We start from the raw sequence: 22,931 nt of genomic DNA on the forward strand, positions 1-22,931 counted from the left end.
TTAACCTGTTTTATCCATATTTCACACTTGCATGGCTTGTATCTCTGCCTCATGGTCCATCAATGCTCTCACCCAAATCCTCTTCTAGTTTTTTCAAACCATCCTTTGCTGGCTTGGAAAGGAGTAGGTGGTGTAGGTAAAGAGGTTTCACTGTTGCTAGATCTGGGTTCCTCAACTATACAAGGAGAAGATTTTAAATATTTGAAGAGACTTACCCGCTCTCCTGGATCACTGACTTGGTTCCAACCATTGCTACGTGCTAAGCAGCACTGTGTGGTGCACTTTATTTATGGTGGCTGTAATAATGTTGGCCACTCAACTCTTTCAAGAAAACTTGAGAGTACTCTTTCATGTGGTACATTTGACTCATGGCGACATACGACATAACCTTCCTTACATTCATTCAGCATCTCTACTTTTAGTTTCAATGTCGCTATGAGGAAGATGAATTTCCTAGGGGTCATTGCTAAAGTTGAACATTGGGAGTGAATAAAGGATGTACAGTACTGTATACGCAAGATCTTTAATTACTGAGGCTTTGGAATGGTGTTGTGCTGTGGCCTACTGGGTAGGTAAAGTTAAGCAAGAACCTCGGGAAGCGCGTTGATCATGTTGGACAAGAAACGCAATAATATTGATGCAGTGAGAAGACTGCTAAAGCTAACCTTATTACTAAAATGATACTGATAATCTCACCATCTGCAAAATGCAAATAGGCCAATGGTATGGTATGACTGTATTGCATTTACCTTATCTTTATGTAGTGTTCCCTCATTATTTTGTGATCTAGAGCATTTAGTAATTTGTTCCGTAACTGGAATACAAACCACGCTATTTAAAGTGGGGGGGGGTAATTACTTTCGCGTAGCTGAAAGGACGAGCCATAAAATTTTAACGAGGGATTATTACCCCACCGCTAGTTAGCGGGGGTTAGGGAGGGTAGCTAGCTACCCTCCCCCCTCACACACCTGTGTTGTAGCTCCACTTTTACTTTGGCTCGGATGGTGATCTGACGTGTCCGCCTTCACCCTCGCCTTTTTGACAGCCATTAATCATTGCTTTTTCTTTCTTTTTCTCAGTGTTGTGAAGTTGGCCTCTACGATGCGGAAGTGCCCTGGGTTACCTGACCGCCCCTGTGGGACCTTCATGTCTTCCATCGAGACGGATCCTCACACCTTATGTCCTTATTGTAGGGGTCAGCGGTGTGAAAGTGATAATGTTTGTATGGAATGTAGGGAGTGATGGAATGTAGGGAGTGGCCTACCGCCCAGTGGGAGAGGTTTTCTCGGCGCCGGAAGAAAAAGTCCTGACGGGATATTTCTCCTTCAAAGGTTGCTTTGAAGAAGGAAAATCCTAAGGACTCTTCTTCCGTAGTCCAAACCTACTTCAAAGCTTCCACTTGGTCGGCCTCGCGTGAGAGGCCATCGAGTTGTAGCGTAGGCCGTAATGTTGTTGACCGATCTCGGGGTTTGGGAGAGGGAGTTGCCTCCCATAGCGAGGCAGCTCCTCCTCCTCCCCCGGGGGAGGGTTTAATTATTTCTCCTGTTAATGATGATCTTTTGCAGCTTTGGGCTTCCTTGGGGCTTCAGGGTTCGCCCTCCAAGGAAGCCCTGTTTGACATGATCAGGTTGGGAGCAGCTGTCAAACAGTCACCGGCGGTAGCAGAGGTTGACCCTCTGTCTATTGTCGAGGCTCTTGTGGCAGACGCTTCCAATGAGAGTGTTCAAACCCCTGCTCCTGTTGTAGCTGAAGGCTTAGCTCCCCCCTCCGAACATCCTTCGAGGGAGGATCTAAGTCCAACGGTCTCTCCTGCGGGTGATTCTCCCCCCCGGGGGAGTTCACTGACAGAGACTCCTCTTCGGAGGACTGCCGATGGTTTGCCTGCTGCTCCCAGAGGACGCATCCGACGTAAGGCTCGCCTTCCTCTTCGTCGCCGAGGTCTTCCTTCTCCTCACAAGGGTGTTAGGAGGCGCCTCTTCGGATCTTCATCCTCGCAGTCCCCCGCAGAGGAACCTCGTCCTTCAGCTACCGTTCCTGCTTCTTCCTTGGACCTGGACCTCTCCGCAGATCGTTCGCGATCTCCTACGCCTGCCAGACCTGCTGACCTGCCTTCACCTTTCCTGGCTGCTGATGCGCGTTGGGCGCCCACTCATCCCGTTTTCAAATGGGCACCGGTCCCTTCGGGGCAAAAGGGCTTTCACACATTGTGTGCAAGTCCCTTAAGCGCCAGGTTTTCCCTGTGCGCCAACGTTCGCCTGCGCGCAAACGCTCACAGGTTGCTGCCTCATCTCGCCAGCGCCCTCCTGCACGCCCACAATCTCCTGTTCGGCCTGCAGTTCCAGAGACAATGCGCCCACGGACCTCTGTGCGCCCTCGGCCTGATACACGCCATGGACGCCCTCGGTCTCCTGCTCGTCAGCGATCTCCTGCTCGTCAGCGATCTCCAGCGCGCCAGCGATCTCCTGCGCGCCAGTGCTCTCCTGCGCGCCAGCGCTCTCCTGCGCGCCAGCGCTCTCCTGCTCGTCATCGCTCGCCTGCTCGCCCTCGATCTTTGGATCAGGGCTCCAAGGAGAAACCTTCTTCCTCTCCTGCTCGCCAGCGCTCTCCTCCACGATCGCCGACTCCCCATGAGACCTCGCCTGCTCGCCATCCCTTGCCTACGCACCATCGCCAGCAGTCTCCATCGCACGCCCACACGCCCACTGCCAGAACTTCGGTTCCTGATGAGCGCCCTTCTGCACGCCCGCGTGCTAGGGATATTCCCCCTGCACGCACGCGCCCTACGGTTTCGCCCTTAAGGGCCCTTCATCATCCTGTGGCTGTACTCCATCCGAGGTCTCCGGAACACGCATCAACGCGCCCCGTCACCTACGCGCCCCGTCACCTACGCGCCCACGTGCCCTGACACCTACGCGCCCTGTCGCCTGCGCGCCCACGAGCTCCTTCTCCTGCGCGCCATCGTTCGCCAACGCGCGAACTCTCCTACGCGCTAACGCTCGCCATTGCTCGCCCTTGCGCTCCCTCGCTCGCGCAATTGCCTCCCGAGCTTGGCAATGGCTTATCGCCCGAGCGCGATTCCCAGTGTGATGCCCAGCGCAAACCACAGCGCGTGGCCACACAGGATCTGGCAGTACGCGTCAGGTCATCTTCATCCCCCCCCCCCCGGTAAGTGCAGGATAGCGCGCCCACTGGAGGGAGGGAAATCTCCGGACAGGTCCAGGATCTCTTCTACAGCTTCTTCTTTTCAGGCAGACCCAGTTGTAGTTTCCACTCCTAGGGATCTTACGATCCCCTTCCCTTCAGAGGGTGTCTCTGACAATAGTCAGCTGCCCTGGTTTGGGCCCTTGATCAGAGTGGTTGCGCAGGCTTTCAAGCCCGCCTTCTCTGAACTAGGCCTCAAATCAGCGGCTATCTCGGCCCCCCTGAAGAGGAAGAGAGGAGTGGATGACGTGGTTACTTCTCCAAGGGCGAAACTGGTTCCTTGGAAACCGTCGAGGAAGGCTCCTTCCCCTCCCCAGACTTTCTCTCCATCCCCCGTGGACGAGGGTTTTCCGTCCTCGGGATTCTCGTGAGGTGAGGCGTTCTCCCATCGCACCAATGGGAGAAACCCCACCTCGCGCCGAGAAGTCTCCTCGGGTGGTGGCGGAGAAGAGCCCCTCACCATCTTTGTTGGAATCCTGCATTTCAGGAGGGAGTCAAAGGACTCCAAGACGGTTCTGAAATCTTCGTCGAGGATCAGACCAGAACCAGCTAAGCCCGCGGAGAACGTCCACGAGTCCCCCCAAGAAGAGCCTTTGGGGACTGGAAACCTTGCTGCTAGTCCATCAGGAGGAGAGCCGCAGGAGTCGGAGCATGCCTTTTGGCAAGTTTTGCCTCTGATGAGGAACCTTAACGGGTTTTCGGATCCGGCGATTCCTCCTCGAGAGGGCAAGGACACGGTTCTGGACCAAGTGTTTGGTACTCAAAAGCCCCCTAAAACCAGCGCGGCTTTGCCCTGGTCCCAAGAGGTCAAGAGTGCCAGAGATAAGGTCGAGAGCCAGCTCTCCGAGCTAGCCTCCTCCAGCCATTCCAGCGCCGGAAACAAACTCCTCCCACCTCCTCGTGTCCATCAAAGGAGGTACTTTGAAATCATCGAGGAGTCCTGTTTAGCTCTTCCCCTCCACCACTCGGTGGAAGAGCTCTCCAGGGGAGTCCCTCTCGAGAGAGACTCCAACCGGCCAGTGTCGTTCTCGGCCTCGGAGACTCTCTGCCAGGAGAAGGTAGCGAAGTGTGCCATGCAGGCCACTTCGTGGCTGGATATCTGGCTGGGATCTCTTGGCATCCTGATACGATCCGAAGACTTGTCTAAGGAGAGTACCAGGAAGGCCTTGGAGACCTTCCTTCTTTCAGGCACTCGTACCATCGAGTTTCTGGCCCACCAAGTCTCGAACTTTTGGGCTAACACTATCCTGAAACGTCGTGATACAGTGTCTGAAAGATTCAACTCGAAGGTCCCCAACACTGAGGTCAGTAAGCTCGGACATTCCTCCCTTTTGGGAGTAGCCTGTTTGAGCCGAAAGATGTAGAGCAGGCAGCTGAGAGGTGGAGGAAGTCCAACCAGGACTCCCTCCTCCAGAGGGCTTTAACATCATAGCCCTATAAGCCTCCAGCACCCGAACAACCTCGCCCTGCAAAGACGACAAAACCGGCAACAGCAGCAAAGGCAGCGGTGTCCAAACAGCCCTTTCCTGTCAAGGACAGGAGAGGCAAGAAGTCCTCCAGAGGAGGAAAGAATCCAAGGGGGAGTGGCCGAGGCCGCAAACGCTAGGATTGCCAGTCCCCCCGCATGTCCACCAGTGGGGGGATGCCTTCAAAGTTGCGCGAACAGGTGGCAGCAACTCGGGGCCGATTCCTGGACGATCTCCGTGATCAGCCAAGGATATCGCGTCCCGTTCATAACATCTCTTCCTCCCCTGACAGCGAATCCAGTGTCGCTGAGCTCTCTTGCCATGGGATCGGCAAGAGGGCAAGCCCTTTGGGCAGAAGTCAAGACCATGTTGAAGAAGGACGCTCTCCAAGAGGTCGTCGACGGGTCCCCAGGCTTCTACAGTCGACTCTTGTAAAGAAGGCGTCTGGAGGCTGGAGACCAGTCATCGACCTCTCAGCTCTGAACAGGTTTGTCAAGCAGACCCCGTTCAGCAGGGAGACAGCAGACACGGTCAGACTCGCAGTGAGACCGCGAGACTTCCTGTGCACACTGGATCTGAAGGACACATACTTCCAGATCCCAATCCATCGGTCTTCAAGGAAGTACTTAAGATTCAGCCTAGACAACAAGATCTATCAGTTCAAGGTGTTGTGCTTCGGTCTCTCCACAGCACCTCAGGTTTTCACCAGAGTGTTCACCCTGATATCTTCGTGGGCACACAATATCGGCATCCGTCTCCTCCGTTATCTGGACAACTGGCTGATCTTAGCAGACTCGGAGTCGACCCTTCTTCGACACCGAGACAAACTTCTGGGAATTTGCCAAGATCTAGGGATCATGGTAAATCTCGAGAAGTCTTCTCTGCTTCCTTCCCAAAGACTGGTATATCTAGGCATGATATTGAACACCAATCTCCACAGAGCCTTCCCATCAGACGACAGGATAGCAAGGCTGAGGAAGGTCGCAAGTCCTTTCCTCAGACGAGGCGAACTCCCAGCCCAATCGTGGTTATGTCACCAAGGCCATCTCTCATCCTTGGTCCGTCTAGTTCCCAACGGTCGCCTCAGAATGAGATCTCTGCAATGGCGACTCAAGTCCCGGTGGAGTCAAGGACACGATTCCCCGGACGTCTTGATCCCTATGGGTCTCGTGGAACAGACGGCCCTTCAGTGGTGGGTGGCAGACGAGAACCTATGAAAGGGAGTGGATCTTATCGCCCTCCCCCTGGATTTGATGCTGTTTTTGGATTCCTCAAAGAAAGGGTGGGGGGCCCATGTTCTGAACCACAGGACCTCAGGCCTGTGGTCAGAATCAGAAAAGTGCCTCCATATAAATCTGCTAGAAATGAAAGCCATTTTTCTGGTCCTTCAACAGTTCCAACAGCACCTGGCGGGTCACTCCATGGTGGTGATGAGCGACAGCACCACAGTAGTGGCTTACATCAACAAGCAGGGAGGTACCTTTTCAGAACAGCTATCCCATCTTCCACTCGATTCCACTTTTGGCTCGCTTCATTCCGGGCAAAAGGAATGTGCTCGCTGACAGTCTGAGCAGAGCATCTCAGATAGTGAGTACCGAGTGGTCTTTGGATCGTCAAGTAGCCAACAAAGTCCTGACTTTGTGGGGTTCCCCGATTGTGGATCTGTTCGCGACAGCGTTGAATTTCAAACTGCCGCTGTACTGTTCCCCAGTCCCGGACCCCAAGGCTCTGGCCAGATGCTTTCCAACAACGGTGGGACAACATCGACGTATACGCCTTTCCCCCGTTCTGTCTGATGAGGAGGGTACTCAACAAGACCAGACTATCGGTTAACCTCTTGATGACTCTCATAGCTCCGCTGTGGCATCACGGGGAATGGTTCCGGACCTTCTGCAACTCCTTACGGAGCCTCCGAGAGAACTCCCTCCACAACACGAGCTACTCAAACAACCACACGCCAACATCTTTCACAAAGCCGTAGCTTCGCTTCGACTTCACGCCTGGAGACTATCCAGCATCTCCTCGCAGAGAGAGGATTTTCGCAACAAGTTGCGGAAAGGATGTCTGGACACCTGCGAAAGTCATATGCAGGAGTCTACCAGGCGAAATGGAGAGTTTTCTGTGGTTGGTGTCGTGGAAGGGGTATCTCCACTCGATGCCACTATTCCAGCAATAGCGAAGTTTTTCTTGTATTTGCGAGAAGAAATGCGCCTTTCAGTCTCGGCAGTGAAAGGCTATCGCTCAGCCTTAAGTCTTGCCTTCAGGCTCAAAGGAGTGGACATTTCTTCTTCACTAGAACTTTCCTTACTCATACATAGTTATGAACTTACCTGCTCTCAGTCGGAAGTGAGACCTCCTCCATGGAACGTGGTTCGAGTCCTCAGGTCTCTTAAGAGACCTCCCTACGAACCATTACGCCAGGCTTCAGATCGCCACCTGACTTGGAAGACGGTGTTCCTACTAGCTTTGGCGTCAGCCAAGCGAGTTAGCGAACTTCATGGTCTCTCGTATGACATCGCCCATTCAAAGGGATGGGGGGAGGTAACGTTCAGCTTCGTCCCTGAGTTTATTGCTAAGACTCAGAATCTGGGAGTGCCGGACCCTCGCTTCGACTCCTTCCGGATTTCGAGTCTTCATTCCGTAACAGATGACCCAGACCATCTCCTACTGTGCCCAGTAAGGAGTCTGAGGCTATACCTGAAGAGAACAGCTGCAGTTCGTCCCCAAGTGCGGGCTTTGTTTGTCAGCACTGGGAGAAGGAAGAGGAGGGTTACCAAGAACACCATCTCAGCATGGATTCGCAAGGCCATCCATCTGTCCCTGAATCCTGACCCTCCTCCGTCACGTTGCCCGAGAGCTCATGATGTCAGGGGAGTAGCTACCTCCCTGGCCTTGAAGAAAAACTTCTCAGTGACGCAGGTTCTGCAAGCAGGGGGGTGGAAGCGTCAAACGACCTTCACAGCCCACTACCTGCAAGACGTGACCCACTGGAGGCTCGATACGTTCTCTATCGGCCCTGTGGTGGCTGCACAACAGCTGGTTTAAACCTCAGGCTCCTTAATGGACAAGTAGCAGAGGGTTGAGGGCATTGTTACCCAGTTTTAGTCTGCATGACTGAAAAGGTATGCCTGGCCCTTATTCTTTTCTTCATCCTCCCCTCTCTTGGGGAAAGCAGCATCCTGGGTTGTCTGCACAGCTGACCTCAAACCTCTGCAGGTAAACCATGTTCCCTTTTGTTCCTAGTATTAAGTTAATACTGTCGCGCCCCCATACCCTGACGAGGTGGTATTGGGAGAGTCCTAGCCTTAAGTTTCTATCTAAAGAACTTCAGGTCAACTTCTTAGGACGAGTCACACATATTCCTTCACACACATCTTACGTAGGCCGCAGCCCTTGAATAGCAAGGTGCGAGCGAGGTGCAGGGACTCTTTATTGTTGGGTGCTGACACACTCTGATAGAGTCCCCAGGCAAAGCCAAAAGCCAGTATGGCTGGGACTTGTTCCATCCTTCCTAAGAGTTAAGTCACCCACTTTAAATAGCGTGGTTTGTATTCCAGTTACAGAACAAATGACAAATTCGTAGACAATTTGTATTTTTCCTAACTATACAAACCTTAGCTATTTAATCAAACTTGCCCGCCAGCCCTGTCCCCCATGAAGTCCTACCTCTAAGCAAAAGTGGAGCTACAACACAGGTGTGTGAGGGAGGAGGGTAGCTAGCTACCCTCCCTACCCTCCGCTAACTAGCAATGGGGTGATAATCCCTCGTTAAAATTTTATGGCTCGTCCTTTCAGCTACGCGAAAGTAATTACCCCCCACTTTAAATAGCTAAGGTTTGTATAATTAGGAAAAATACAAATTATCTACGAATTTATCATGTTTTTTTCCATGGTGCCCATTACTTGGAGTTCCTACCTTCTACTTTCTTGTGCTGCGTCCGACCAATTGCTTTAAACACCTGTACTTCAAACCCAAAATTTTGTTGTAGTCTATGAGTAAGGTATCATAAGCTGCACTTCCTTTCTTTCCTATTCAGGATTACCTCCTAAATGTTTTCCTTTTTAAATAGTTATTCATGGACTTTGATTAACAACTTCGCATGAACAAGCAATGTTTTTATGACAAGACATTTTTTTTGTATGGGCGCATTTATATTGTTTCTACGTATCCATTTCTCTTTGCCATGGTCGTGAACTTTTAAGGGGCAACATAAATAAGACCTCCAGAATAGTGCCTTGGTCGATTCTGGGCTTGCGCATAATTGCGGGCTCTTCTCTGTGATTAGTATTCTTGGTGTGACTTGAGATACCATTTATGATGTAGACAGGTTTGTATGAAAATTATAAAGTGTCTTGGAAAAACATTATTTATGAAAAATCTTTAAAGTTTACTTGATACAATACTTTAATTTTGATTAAGATTCTTAAAGCCAACTTTGCCTTTACGTACATATTCGGGAATTATGCATTGGATAGCAGAATCTATAACTTGGTAACCTGACTTTTTTGTGGTACTGTAGTGCCATTTTACGGCTAGAATGTTGTACAGTAATTTATCATAATTTCTTAATATTTTATCTAACACTATTTGATAATTTCATCTTTGGTAATCTTTTAGGCTAATATTACATGATCTTAATCTTTTTAAATAATTTTCCATCCTTCCTTTTCAGTTGCGTGAAATGGTTAGCGAGAAATTCAGTTCTTCTATAGAACAAGTTTGCCTTATCTTTGCGGGGAAGATATTAAAAGATGGTAAGTACTTTCTGTGTTAGATCAAAGCCAAAATAATTGAGTATTAAAGTATGCAAACAAGTGATAAGCATCACTATGGCTTCTAATTATATTAATATCATTGCCTGTATATTCCGTATTTGTTTCTACATGTATATAAACCTTTCTGCCTTTAAATAGGGAATATGTTATCAGCGTGGGCTGGAATAGCCAATGAAATCTTTAACAAGATAGTTAACGACAGATGGTGAGCTTGGGCGAGAAGCCCCACCCCTCCACCTGTTGGAAGTTCAGCACTTTTGTTTTCAGCCACGAGTACATACTGTATATACTTTTATACCCTTAACTGAACTGTTAAACTTTCTTTTCTTGCTGGAACTGAATGCTGGCTTGTGATTTTGATGGATGTGAAGTAATTATGGCTGTTGCAACTTGTTTATGACTAAACCTGCTGTAGATTCACATACTCTGTGCATTTTGTAAGAGTCTGGAATGTTCACATCATCCCCGCGTGCCGAGTTTTGGTCATGGCCTCCTGTGCAGTGGGAGACGTATACCCTCGGTGGGAGGAATAGAGCTAAGCCTTCTCCAAGGTCTTTCTTAGTAATGTCCAAGAATATACCAAAGAAGTCTTGCCTCTTCTGTCCTCTAATTGAGTACACCTTCCATCATTGCTCCTGTGCATATGCCCCTAGTTACGTCCCCAGGAGTATGTGTCGGGAACTAGGGGTCATGTTGGGGATTTTCAGGTTCTGGTGGCATGTGAGGTCTCCTCAGTAATCGCTGCACCCCATTGGAGAGTGGAGGCTCTTCTCCCATTTCTGTGCAGACTGCTAACGATAAGTTTTGACTCAAGGAAGGTTTGGGTCTCCTTAAATCTTTCAGGTAGGCCTTCTATGACTTTGTTAGGGGAGCTGGTAGCTAAGGCTACTTCTAGCCTGGAGTACCCAGTGCCAGTGTCAACCTTGGTGACACCAGTGGTATAAGGTGTGGTTAGTGTGTTCCAAGTGTCTTTGACCCTAATGATGCCCCCCACCGCTAAGGGCTGCATAAGCTCGTCCTATGACACCAATGCTAGCGTAAAAAGCTCTGGCATCTGAAGGTGTCACTCCTTACTCCCTTTAAGTTGGCTCCTGGTGCTAAAAGTGTGTTTTTCCCGGTGCCAGTTGTCACCCCGTACATCGAGAGTGAACTTCTTCTCGCCGTCGCTTAGTATCATCGGAGAGAGAGCACTCCCGTGCGTCAAACTTCCGAGCGCTCACGTTTTAGCACCCATTCCCGTACTTTCTAATGAATTACAGAATATGGACTTCGCGAGAACTTCGGAAGAAGACCCAGGGGTTCAGCCCTTCTCCTCTTCGGCTGAGAACAGAGGGGAAAGGCAAGGCCGCCGATCATCACACTCTCTTATTGAGACGGTACCGTTACTTCGGTCACCGAAGAGATAGGCGAAATAGGAAGAGACATTATCATTATCGCTCTTTCTTGCCTTCTGTCTCTCACCGAGACTTCCTGCCTCTCATCGTTCTGCCTCGCAGTCGTCGTCGTGCGAGGGTTCATTTAAGAAAACAGGAGAAAGGCCAAGGGAAAAGCATGTCCTAACCTCGAACCCTCTTCTTCGCATATTAGTTTGAGGGTCTCCGTCCGCTCTAGAAAAGTCAGATAGAGCTCTTCTCCTTGCTTTTCTTTCTATCTCCAGAGAGATTGCTCTTTCCTTTGAATTAGCGATCTTTGACCCTTTGGGGTCTCGTGACAAGGAAACCTCGGTTTTCCGATGCGCTATCCCTTCGTTTGTTCACAGCTAGTTGCTGAAACCTTGGGTTTTCGTGCATTTAGTCTCGCTGACACTTCGGTGTCTCGTGACAAGGGAGACTTTTGTTTTCCCGTTGTAACTCTAAGGGCTCGTATGTTCACGCTGATCCTTCGGGTTTTCGCAACACAACCTCTAGGGTCACGCACGATCACGCTGAACCTTCGGGTTCTCGTGACACAAGTCATCAAGAGCGTTATTCTTAGGTCAGAGTGTCTGCGGACTCTTGTCACGCGGAGTGTTCGCGTACGCCCATCCAACACTACGCCCATAACGATCAGGAGTTTTACTCTTATGGCAGAGTCTTTAGACCCCAGTCACGCAGGTGTTCGCACGGAATTAGCGTTACACCCGCAAATTTCCGATCATGCACTCGCGGGGTCAATCCTTCGCTCCCGAGTCTCAGACAGGACAACCTCCTTAATTCCTTTGCTCCCTATTGAGTTAAGGATTTCGAGTATCTCTGAATCCTCGAAAGAAGATGCAGGGGTTCTCTCCCTTCTTCTCTTCGGTTGAGGGCAGAACGGAAAAGTCATGTTATGAGGTAACACTCGCTGTCAACCTGCAACTTGATCAACTTATTGGGAACTCAGATTGCTGACGGGAGGTTCGCCTCCAGGGATTAGAGATCCTTCTCTTATGAGGGAGTGATAATCTTCCTCGGAATTGGGTTGCGTGAAAGTTCCTTTCCCCTTCCGAGGGAAAGCTTTCCCACTTCAAACAGTCAGCAACCTTCCCTCCTTCGTAAGGAGTTGCAAACAGCTCAATGAGTTTTACCTCTGCTATCTCGTCCCCGACGACTGTGCTTTCTCCCCTGTAGCTAGGGAAAAGCAAGTCTACGGCTTATGCCTCCTGCGGGGGGGAACTTCTCCCTGGGAGTATGCTGGGCTTTGGCGATGTCCTTCTTCGGGAGGACTTCTTTCTCGTTCACGAGAGGAGATCTTTTCGCCTACGTTTTTTCCGTAAACTGGGAGAAAACTTGCCTTAGGCGATGCCCTCCTTCTGATGATCTACTCTCTCGTTCGCGAGAGAGAGGCTGTTACGCCTTCGCTTTTTTCCCATAGAATTGAGGGAAAGCTAGCCTTAGGCAATGTTCTCCTTCGGGAGAACTTTTCTCTCGCTCGCTCGCGAGAAATTTTTACGCCTTCGCTTCTTTCCCATAGAACTGGGGGAAAGCTTGCCTTAGGCAATGTTCTCCTTCGGGAGAACTTCTGACGCCTTCGCTTTTTTCCCATAGAACTGGGGGAAAGCTTAAGCAATGTTCTCCTTTGGGAGAACTTCTCTCTCGTTCGCGAGAGGGATTATTAAGCCTAGGCTTTTTTCCCCATGAATTGGGAGAAAGCTCGCCTTAGGCCAAGTCCCCTTCGGGAGGACTCCTTTCTCGTTCACGAGAGGAAGTTTTTTACGCCTAGGTTTTTTCCCTAGAACTAGGAGGAAACTTGTCTTAACGATGTCCTCCTTCGGGAGAACTTCCCTCTCGTCCGTGAGAGAGAGATTATTACGCCTATGCTTTTTTCCCATAGATCTGGGAGAAAATTTGCCTTAGGCGATGTCCTCCTTCGGGAGGACTTCTCCCTCGTTCGCTAGAGAGAAATTATTAAACCTACGAGTTTCCCCATAGAGAAGGAAGGAATTTGGCCTTTGCAAACCCTTCCTTCGGGGAAAACTTTTCCCTCGTTGAGAGAGAAAAAGTTAATTCGCCTACGCTTTTCCCCATAGGGCAGGGAGAAAGCTTGTTTTAGGCGATCTCCTTAGGGAGAAACCTCCTACCTTCATGAGAGAATCTTGTAGGAGTTTACTGATCTACGCTCCTCCCTCTTACGCCTTTTGCTCTGCCTCCAGGGGCGGAGCGAGAGCCTTGTAAGTAACGACATTCTCCTTCGGGAGAACAATTGGTCATGTTTATCCTACGGGTTCTCATGACCTTAGGAGTCCTTCGGGCCTTGTCGCGTTGGACTTTCAAGTTCTCACGACTTGGAACCTTCGAGTTTCAGTTATGCGAGTAGTCGGGCTCGGCAAACAATTAGCACAGTGTCCGTGCACGCGCGCAATTAGCGCTATGCACGCGATCATCGTCATTAAGAGTTTACTTTTATGACAGAGCATTCCGACTCGTCAGCAGTCTGCGCCTTTACCTCCAGACACTCCGACTCCTACCATTCTTCCCCTTTCGATAAGAAAGATACGAGGGGTAAGATATAAGGTGTGTCTGCTACTCGCGTCTCCACCTTTTCCTGTAATTACACACGAGGAATTGGCGCAGCCTGAGGATTCCTCGTGAATGCTGCCGTCAAGGGACTTAGAATCCTCCTATTTAAGGACTAAGAAGGTCACTGTCCCTCGCCTCTGCCTTTCTTGAGCGACCTTTAATCCTGGTTTGTTCTCCGAGTTCAGAGACGTCATCCTTCTCCTCTGTTCTTAGATCCCTTCACGGCGAGGCTCACACCAACCTAATCCTTGAAGAGACACTCAACTCTTCCAGGCTCTTCTCAGTCACAGAAGCTTTGGCAAGGGAAGCGACTTCAATGTCCCTTCTGGCTTACTCGTGGTCTGATACAGTCGGCTACCTTGCGAGCCACGAGGACTTGTAAAACCAAACTCTAGGCAGTTCCTACAAGAAGTCCTAACTGCTGGGGCTAAGTCAATGGACTTCTTAACCGCTACAACAGCGACTATGTGAAGCAATTGGATCATCTAAGGGAAGGATCAGTAGTTACCTAACTTCCTTTTGATCCTCAGTGAGGAAAGCTTCTCTGTCGCAGCGATTAAAAGCTATTGCACAGCCTTGATCTTCATTTGTAGACGGAGAAAGGGTTGACCTCTCCGCCTCAGAAGGCATCACCTTGGTTGTTTCGGTGTTGGAGTGATCTTGCCCCCACTTGAGATTAGACCATCTCCTTGTGACGTGTCTTACGTTCGCTGAAGAGTCTGCCCTTAAGGGCCTCAGACTACTCTCTGAACCTTAAGACCGTCTTCCTCGTACCTCTGTCCTCCACTTAAAGGGTCAGTGGGCTTCATGGTCTCTTACGCCACCCATTCTAAGAGATGGGGGGGGGGGGGGGGCAAGTGTCTCGCAACTTCGTACCGGGCTGGGTGGCTAGACTTATAATCCTTCTTCTACCAATGGGAGATTTGGAGAATATCCACTCTTATTAGGTAACTCAGGATGCAAGCCAGTCGTTACTATTGCCAGTCAGGGCGTCAAAGAAACATCTGAGGCGCACCAGACTTTTCAGACCACGTCTCCGTCATCTCTTCCTTGTTTCAACATGGTAAACAAGGGAATCTCTCGCAATACCATCTCTTTCTGACTTAAGAAAGTTATGGCGAGGTCTTTTCACGGAGACCCAGAGGCCATCAAGTTGGGGAGTGGCTGCCCCTCTGGCATTTCAAGAGTTTTTTCTCAGTCTCCCAAGTGTTGGGGTCTGGAAGCGCCAATCTACATTCACTGCTCACTATTTGAGCGACGTGACACATAGGTCTCTAGACATCCGTTTTATAGGGCCTATTGTGACAGGTCAACAGATGCTGATACTACCTTACGCCCTTTCTGGGGACAGTAACCATTGGTTGTGGATTCTGGTTTACACTAGGTTTTAAGAAGGACATCCTTTGATCTACTTCGTCTCCTTCTCCCCCACATCTGGGGATCCTAGCCTGTATCCAGTTTCGGCTGGACTTGCCAATGGAAATAAGGTACGATACTCATCTGATTCCTCTCACAGAGTATAAGTTATACTCGTGGTCACGAGGTTTCCCCTTGGCAAGGTCGGGGGAATCCTAAGTTTGAAGGGGTCCGAGTCGAATGTTCCTGACCCACTTCATCCTGAAACATTTGTTTCCACGAAGTTGCAAACCTTCAGTCATACTGAGATTCTGGGGATCTACAAAGAAAGAATTCGGAAGATTGTTGCTTCAAAAGAGTCTAGTCTGAGGACTATCTTCCCTAAAGATAGGGTACTCCTTGGCCACCCTGGCCTTAAGACTAAGTCTCCTATAGTAAAGAATGAGGGTTTGTATTTTGTGTAGGAACAAATGTCAAACTTATAACAGTTTGTATTTTTCCTAACATACAAACCCGAATTCTTTACTCAAATCTTCCCTCCATCGCCGCCCCCTAGGATATTCCTAACTAGAATCCGATTGAAGGTAAACAGCAGCTACTGACCGGCAGTCCCCCAACACCAACAGGTGGGTAAGTACCTGTCCGGTCGTTAACGACCTTGTTAAGGTTTTTCTGCCGTATTTTCCAGCTCGTGCTAGAATATCTCCTATAGTAAAGAATTAGGGTTTGTATGTTAGGAAAAATACAAACTCTGTTATAAGTTAGTTACTTTGCTTGGTCCTCTGGTGGCTGTGGCTGTTCAAGTTGTTGTGTAGTCAACCCAGCTTTTTTTGTTGTTGAAGGGATCCCGCCTTTGTTCACATACTAATCTTCTTGAATAGGCTATCCCCTATCAACCTTATTCATCTCTGTAATAAACAGATGGGAATTTCCTGGGGTCGTCTCCTTTTCTCCTGTACGGGATCAGTCTGATTGACATTTTCAGGAAAGAAAATAACCAACCAGTTTGGTTTTGGATAGACTTCTTACCTACTAACCAGTGAGTCCCTATTTTAAAGGACGCAAGTTTGTAATCATGTAATACCAAGTAAATTTTAAATGTAATTTATTTTTTCTAGTTTAACAAATGGTTTCCCTATTAGGAAACATATATAGAAAAGCCAGGATACAATGTTGGCTTCATTATTTTATTTATTTTGAGTGACCAAGGATACATTAAGTAAAACATTTGTAGTTGTCTATTGTTGTAAAAGCTAGTCTGTTCAGATTTTTTTTTTGCAATTTAGCAGTTGTCTTATACTATAGATATGAGAGTCATTAAAATTTGTCATAGATTTTAACCTTGTCCTATCTAATGGTATTTGAAATTTTATTTAGGAAAATTCTTATATTTATTGATTTGAAGGCAGATTTACCTTTTCATACAACCATAGATTTATGAAATATCATATTATGGAAATATGGTAAGGTTAGCATTATTTACAAAAAATTCATGGTTATACTCAATCTCCAAATGGTACCTATCCCATAAATATGATGACTTCCCTATTAGGTCAGTATATAAAAATAACTATGGTAATTTTTTATAATTTAGAGGGATTTCAAATACAGTACAGTACTTTGCTAGAAAATCCGGATCCGTAAATATGGTGCTTACCATAATTATTTGTTTTCTAATACGTACGCCACCTTGTTCAACATGTACCTATTCATTTATACCTTACAGTATTAACTTTGGAAGTGTTAAGGGAGAACATTTCAAGCTGTAACATTAATCAACCAATTGGCCATATGTTTGAACTTGATATTTTTATCTTGTAATGAAGTCAGTATGAGGTGGGTATTAAATAAAGACAATAACTAAGTAAGGGATGTTACGAAAATCTTAAAAATTCCAATGAAGTTTAGCGACTATGCTTTGGACAAGTAAATATTGCATGTTAAATATTCATTAATATCGTCACGAGGCAGAGAAAGCAATATGAAGTTTTTGCATAATGAACACTATCAGAACCTCAAAACTATTAATTTAATTTTTCCCACCTTTCTGTGTTGCATTATCTGTTGATACTGTACAAAAATTTGCAAGGGGTTTACTAGTAGACCTCAACTGTAATAGATGATTGCAGCTTCTAATAGCACTGTAGTCAACACAGGTGTAACATTTCATTGTTTTCCATTGGCGATGGAAGGATAGTGAATGAATTATGATTACTACCCCATGGGCAGCCCAGATATCTTGCCCCATATTGAAGGTTTGTTACTAAAAACAAAATCTGCTGTTTAAACTCTGGTTGCAAGTTTAACCAAGATTGAATCATTGATTTGTTAAGAAAACAAAATGTCGAAGAGTATGTTAATCTTCATAAATTATTTTTACTTCATCTGAAATGTTACTGATTCTCTTGCAAATGTATATTTTTTTTTTTTGGTAGGGAATGCTATTCATGTGGAATTATGAAAAATTGGTAACAGTAGGCAATACTCCACTTGTGTTACAGTGTAAGGTATACATTCTTAGGAAACTGTGAATCATAAACCTTTCTTAGATGCATTGATTATAAACATTCTTGCTAGTATGTAATCCTTACATTTTTGTTAACTTGTTTGTGTCCAACTTTACTTCAGGTATTTTTAAAAACTTTCCGTCTCTTGCAGGTGAAAAATTAAATCAGCACAATATCAAAGATGGACTTACTGTTCACCTTGTTATTAAAGGTGGAAGTTCCAATGCCCAACCAAATAACCGTCCTACCCCTTCCACTACTTCACCAGTAATTCAGAATAACTCCACTGCCGCAAACAATCAAGCTAACACGGCCAATAGTTTCGCTGGCCTCGGCGGTCTTGGAGGTCTCGGTGGGTTAGGGCTCGGTTTAGGTGGTTTAGGAAACATGGGAGTAGGGAATCCCAATTTCCAAGAATTGCAACAGAGAATGCAACGCGAAATGTTAAGCAATCCGGAAATGATGAGACAGATAATGGATAACCCATTTGTTCAACAACTTATGAATAATCCCGAGTACATGAGGGCCATCATTACTTCTAATCCACAAATGCAACAGTTAATGGAAGTAAGTGCTTTAGATATTTATAAGTTGTTGTGAATGAAAGTTTTTCCATTTTTGAAATCTCATTGTTGGTTCCTTATTATTTGTTCTTATGAGAATATCAAAGTTATGCTAATCCTTTTAATCTGCTTATTTTGTTTGTATAGTATATTTTACTGACATGAGTTTCACCTGATTGATTTAGGTCCTTGTATTGTTCTATATTTTTTAAGGTTTTGTAGTTTTATACTTGGTGACATACTGTATGCTTTAACTCCTTTTCTGTATATTTTTATTAATGGTCTTTACACATTTTCTGTATTTTTTAACATTTTCTATTCCTTTTCTGAATATGTTTTTGTTCTTTATTTGTGCCCTTGAGTGCAATACTCCAGGGAATACTTGTAGGAAAGCTCAGAAATCCAAAGGATAAAGTATAAAAGAAGAACCAGATTAAAAGGGGAATCCAAGCAGACTTCAGAACAGTTTTAACCTTAGATAGGGTAGATGTGACCCGAGTGTTGATGATGGTTTTTGGCCATGTTTTTCATGAGTAGATTCTTCTTGCCTCTTTCATTTTTGTGAGGCATTGATAGTCATAAAGTTTTTAATATTTTTCTTTATTCCTCTTTTAAATGCATTACTTAAGGGTCTTTCCACCTACTCTTTATAAAGGCTTCTTTTACTTCTTGTTGCTGTTCAATTTCTCTCAAACTTGTATTTCATATTATATTTTTGTATTCTCCAATGCCACTTGGCACCCTGGTCCCTAAATTTGTAAATCTAATGTTTTTTTCACTTTATTAATAAGGGCCATGACTGTACTCTATTAAAACAATGTTTATTTTTGGTTACTTCAAACTACTTAATTTTTTTTCTTATAAAAACTGCTTGAAAGAATTTTGTAAACTAAAAGTTGTGCAATTCTTTTAAAATCTTCTTAGTATTTTTATTTTTATATGCATTTTATAAGTATAGAAGTCACTTTCAAAGGTGACTATTTTTCATAAGGAAGTTTTTTCTTCTAAAGTTAATGTAGATTGTACGCTATAAAAATCCTTATATTTTTATATTGGAATGACAAAATTGACCAGTATTAAAAAAATTAGTTGAAGTTTTTCTCTGAAAACTTCATGCTTTGAGAAATCGGCCTTCAACGATTTTTTTTTTTAAGAGGTTGATTGAATAGTCTGTATAAGTATTGGCTTTTAACGGTAATTTTCCTCATCACTGTGAATTATGAGGACATAATCATCATATTTCAGTTATTTACTAAGGTGTGGTGAGCCAATTCCTCCAATCCATAAATATATACGCTACACTTACCAAATGTGCAGCCATGAGCAGGACAGGGCTAGCATAGTATATTCTCGTCTGTATGTTTTTATGGGCAAATTTTTCTCTTTTGGCATATTTAGTTATTGTTTCTGACACTTAATGTATCATTCAGCATAATCATAACATGCACAGTTAATGTATAAACAACCAGACAAAGAATTACAATGAACATAACTGGCAGAATTTTCAATACCATAGTATTTAAAAGAAAACTGATCATCTTTAACTCAGGAAATAATGGAAAATGGTGGCGTTACTCTGTATGGAATCCTAAAATAAATATATCTCTCGGGAATTCTTCAAGAAATAGTACATAAATCGGTACCCTGGTCAGAAATGCTTTGAATATGGGACCAGATGCGCTTGCGTAAATACTCTACATGAAAAGGACGGTTTAACAATAGAATAAATTTTTTTATTTATATTTGAAACGTGAAATATAGATGTCTTATCCAAAAATGCAATACAGTAATTTGAATTTCTATAATTTGAAGCAGAGGTTGTGAGTTGCGCCCTTTAAGACACATTAAATTCCTTTGTATTTCTTTTAATTACTTCTTGATCCTGGGTTTTGTTATTTTTCCTAAATTTTTGTTCATTAGAATATTTTCCAACTCTTCTGTTTTGGTGGTTTGTACATTCAAGTTAATTTTTCTTTTCTTAGAATATGTAACTCTGATATGTTAGATATTAGATTTGTTTTAGTACAGGTACTTGATTTTTTTTTTTTTTTACAAGTACTGAGAAATTATTGTCGATTTGGGGATTTTTCTCTTTTCCCATCAATATTTTATTTGGTAATTTAGGTGTTGGTTAATGGTATTTTGTATTGATAGAAAAGTTTACATATGCATAACGATTTTATGACTTAACTTGAGTTACTGATTTTTTCTTGCAGCGAAATCCTGAAATTTCCCACATGTTGAATAATCCTGAAATGCTTCGTCAAACTATGGAACTTGCCAGAAATCCAGCGATGTTGCAGGAGTTGATGCGGTCCCACGACAGAGCTCTATCGAATCTTGAATCCATCCCAGGTTAGTAAGAAAGATATATCCCTTCTGGGTAATTTTTTTTAGGGCTGTATCTTGTTACATGAATAAATGTTTTGGAATCATTGCTATTCCTTGAGGATCTGATTCAGGAACTGGTGATAGCTGAGTTATCCTGAGACCAGGACTTCCCTGGACCTCGGTTAAATAATTTTACATAATTCAATTAGCTTCCATGAATATGTTCTACCTTTTCCTTATGTGGTATTTCAATTCAATGCTCTTTGACTTGATCTAAATACCGTTCCTCAGGTTTTACCTTAACTTGCATGAATTCTCTTGAGAGGTATTAGACTGGAGGAATCTGGTTGACAGTTCTGTGGAATCCTCTGCAGAAATTTGTGTTTAAAGAATACTTTGTACAGGTAGCGACCAAACAGTTTAAAATGTTACTTACGCATCATACACTTGTGTATTGTAAGCCAACCATTTTTACAACTTGTGTGAGTTTACTTTTAGTCATATAAAATACAAAACAGTCATGCACTCTGAATGCTAAACAGACAATTTTTGGACCAACAGTGTACAAATGCCTTGGGTTTTGTTCCCACACACAGAAGATAAATATTTACAATTCAAGGAGGAATAATTCTAGAGTAATTAAGCCTATTCTAAGGATATGCTCTCCTGATAATGTTTTTCATGCAGTGTAAAATACCTAACCAATTGTTGCCTTATGTAGGATAGAAAAAAACCCTTTTAACATCATCTCCAGCATCAGAGATAGCAGTGATGCTCTCATTGGATATGGTCTGGTACTCATGAACACTGTTACCCTTATCCAACCACTTAGAATGTCATTCTTTTGAATGTCCTCTCCAACCTTTATGAAGCATTTTTACATTCACAAAACCCTAAAGCGGCCTTTTCAGTGCCCAGCCTATGTCAAACGCTGCAATGTAGAAGTAAGGTAATTTGTTTTAGGCAGTATTTCTCTTGATTCTGTAAAGTCGCCTCCCTACTAGTATTGAAGTTAAACACTCCCTTCTCCTAATACAAACTTATTTGAAGGATTGGTTGTGAAACCAGTTAAAAAAAATTTATTGTACAATAAATCAAGCTTTTGAAGTGGTACTAAATCATAGTGTCCAACTCTAAGGCATTTTTTTCAGCCTCCCAAGTGAATCTGGCATTTTCACCATAGTAATAAAACTCCGTGTAGGGGAAGATAGTTCGTCCGTGCATCTCTCACACCAGATCAGTATCCATCTTCAGTCTGCTCCAGGAACCTCTACACCTGTTGAATTTTGCTAAAGATACATACCTTATGCAGGACATGGCCTTCTGCTCAAGCCATTTACTTTAACAAAGAAGAATAGAACATAAGAGTTGAAGTATACTGTAGTACTAAAAGTGCTGTGCTTATACAATACAGTAAAGCATTAAAAGTATAACTTCCGAAGATTTTGAAGAAGACAATATCATTACTGTATTTCCATATACTGTATGTGTTGTATTTATGCAGTAAAAGCATCTGAATGATGACCGAAGACTAAAATATATAGGAAACTATAAAGTAAAATGGTTAAACATTGGATAATACCACATGATATGGCCCTTACACGAGTTAATGCCATGGAAGTTGTGTAGCAGCAAAAAGAAAATGGTCTTCCGAGTGATTCTTGATTTATTGAAAAGTCATTGAAAGGACAACCTTTTGTCTGAGTTAATGAATTAAATTGTGGATTTATTGTAAAAGATATAAAATATGCAACATGTTATTTTACTTGTATCCTTCTCTCACTCATTACTGTATTGTTTAGTAATGTGGCAGCAATATCATTGCTGTACAGTGTAGTGAGTAAGGGTTGGGTGCTCTCACTAGCAAGAAATCATCATGAAAAATGGGGACTAAATATTTTGTGTAGCCATGTTATTTTGGATGATGTTATGCAGGCTCCGTCAGTAAAGCTTAAGATTATTTGAAATTGTTTATATCTGAATCTTTCCATAATACCTTTTAGCCAGAAAGTCTAATAAGTTTTTCTATTTCGCAGGTGGATATAGCGCTTTACAACGTATGTATAGAGACATACAAGAACCTATGTTAAATGCAGCACAAGAACAGTTTGGTTCAAATCCATTTGCGTCCTTAGTTGGGAATAGTGCGGCTGCAGGTAAATGTTAATTCTAATGGTTTAGATTTTCCTCATTGTAAATCAAGTTTTTTATTTTATTTGGGTACGGCACCTTTCCCTCAGGGAAGAAGAAAATTGCAAGATATACATATTTATTTTCTACAATGGGACTTCATATGTATTTGTTAGTTCTGGAGAATTATCATATTAGTTGTTAGGGTCTGCAAGTTGAAGCAAGTCATGAAATCTCTCTTCTCAGAAATATTTTTTATTTTATGGTATTTATTCAACATATTTCTTTATCATTAAAGATGCCGCTCAAGCTGGAAGAGAAAATAGTGATCCGATGCCGAATCCTTGGGCACCTCGTGGATCTTCCCCTGATGCCACGACGACGACTACCACCACCACATCTCCGACACCTACAGCTGCAACCAGTAGTACAACTGGCACAAGCACATCTACTACTAATAGTACGTCTGGCGTAGGTAGTACTCCCGGCCTAACTGGGATGCTTCAAAGTCCAGGAATGCAGTCACTGATGCAACAAATGATGGAAAATCCCCAGTTGATGTCCTCTATGATTAATGCTCCCTACACACAAGCTATGTTTCAGGTTAGTAATATACATTTGCAA

General features: G+C 44.6%; 1 protein-coding gene across 1 annotated transcript in view; it reads left to right on the top strand.

The window, feature by feature from the left end:
- Positions 1-22,931, top strand: part of Ubqn (ubiquilin) — a 45,839-nt gene that overhangs the window by 14,558 nt on the left and 8,350 nt on the right. Inside the window, exons 2-6 of the mRNA XM_068366903.1 lie at positions 9,341-9,422; positions 17,435-17,850; positions 20,063-20,201; positions 22,214-22,333; positions 22,606-22,910. Of these exons, the coding sequence (XP_068223004.1) occupies positions 9,341-9,422; positions 17,435-17,850; positions 20,063-20,201; positions 22,214-22,333; positions 22,606-22,910 (1,062 nt within the window). The remainder of the gene's footprint in view (positions 1-9,340; positions 9,423-17,434; positions 17,851-20,062; positions 20,202-22,213; positions 22,334-22,605; positions 22,911-22,931) is intronic.

Source organism: Palaemon carinicauda, chromosome 44 (genome assembly GCF_036898095.1).
Source record: "Palaemon carinicauda isolate YSFRI2023 chromosome 44, ASM3689809v2, whole genome shotgun sequence".
Lineage (NCBI taxonomy): Eukaryota > Metazoa > Arthropoda > Malacostraca > Decapoda > Palaemonidae > Palaemon > Palaemon carinicauda.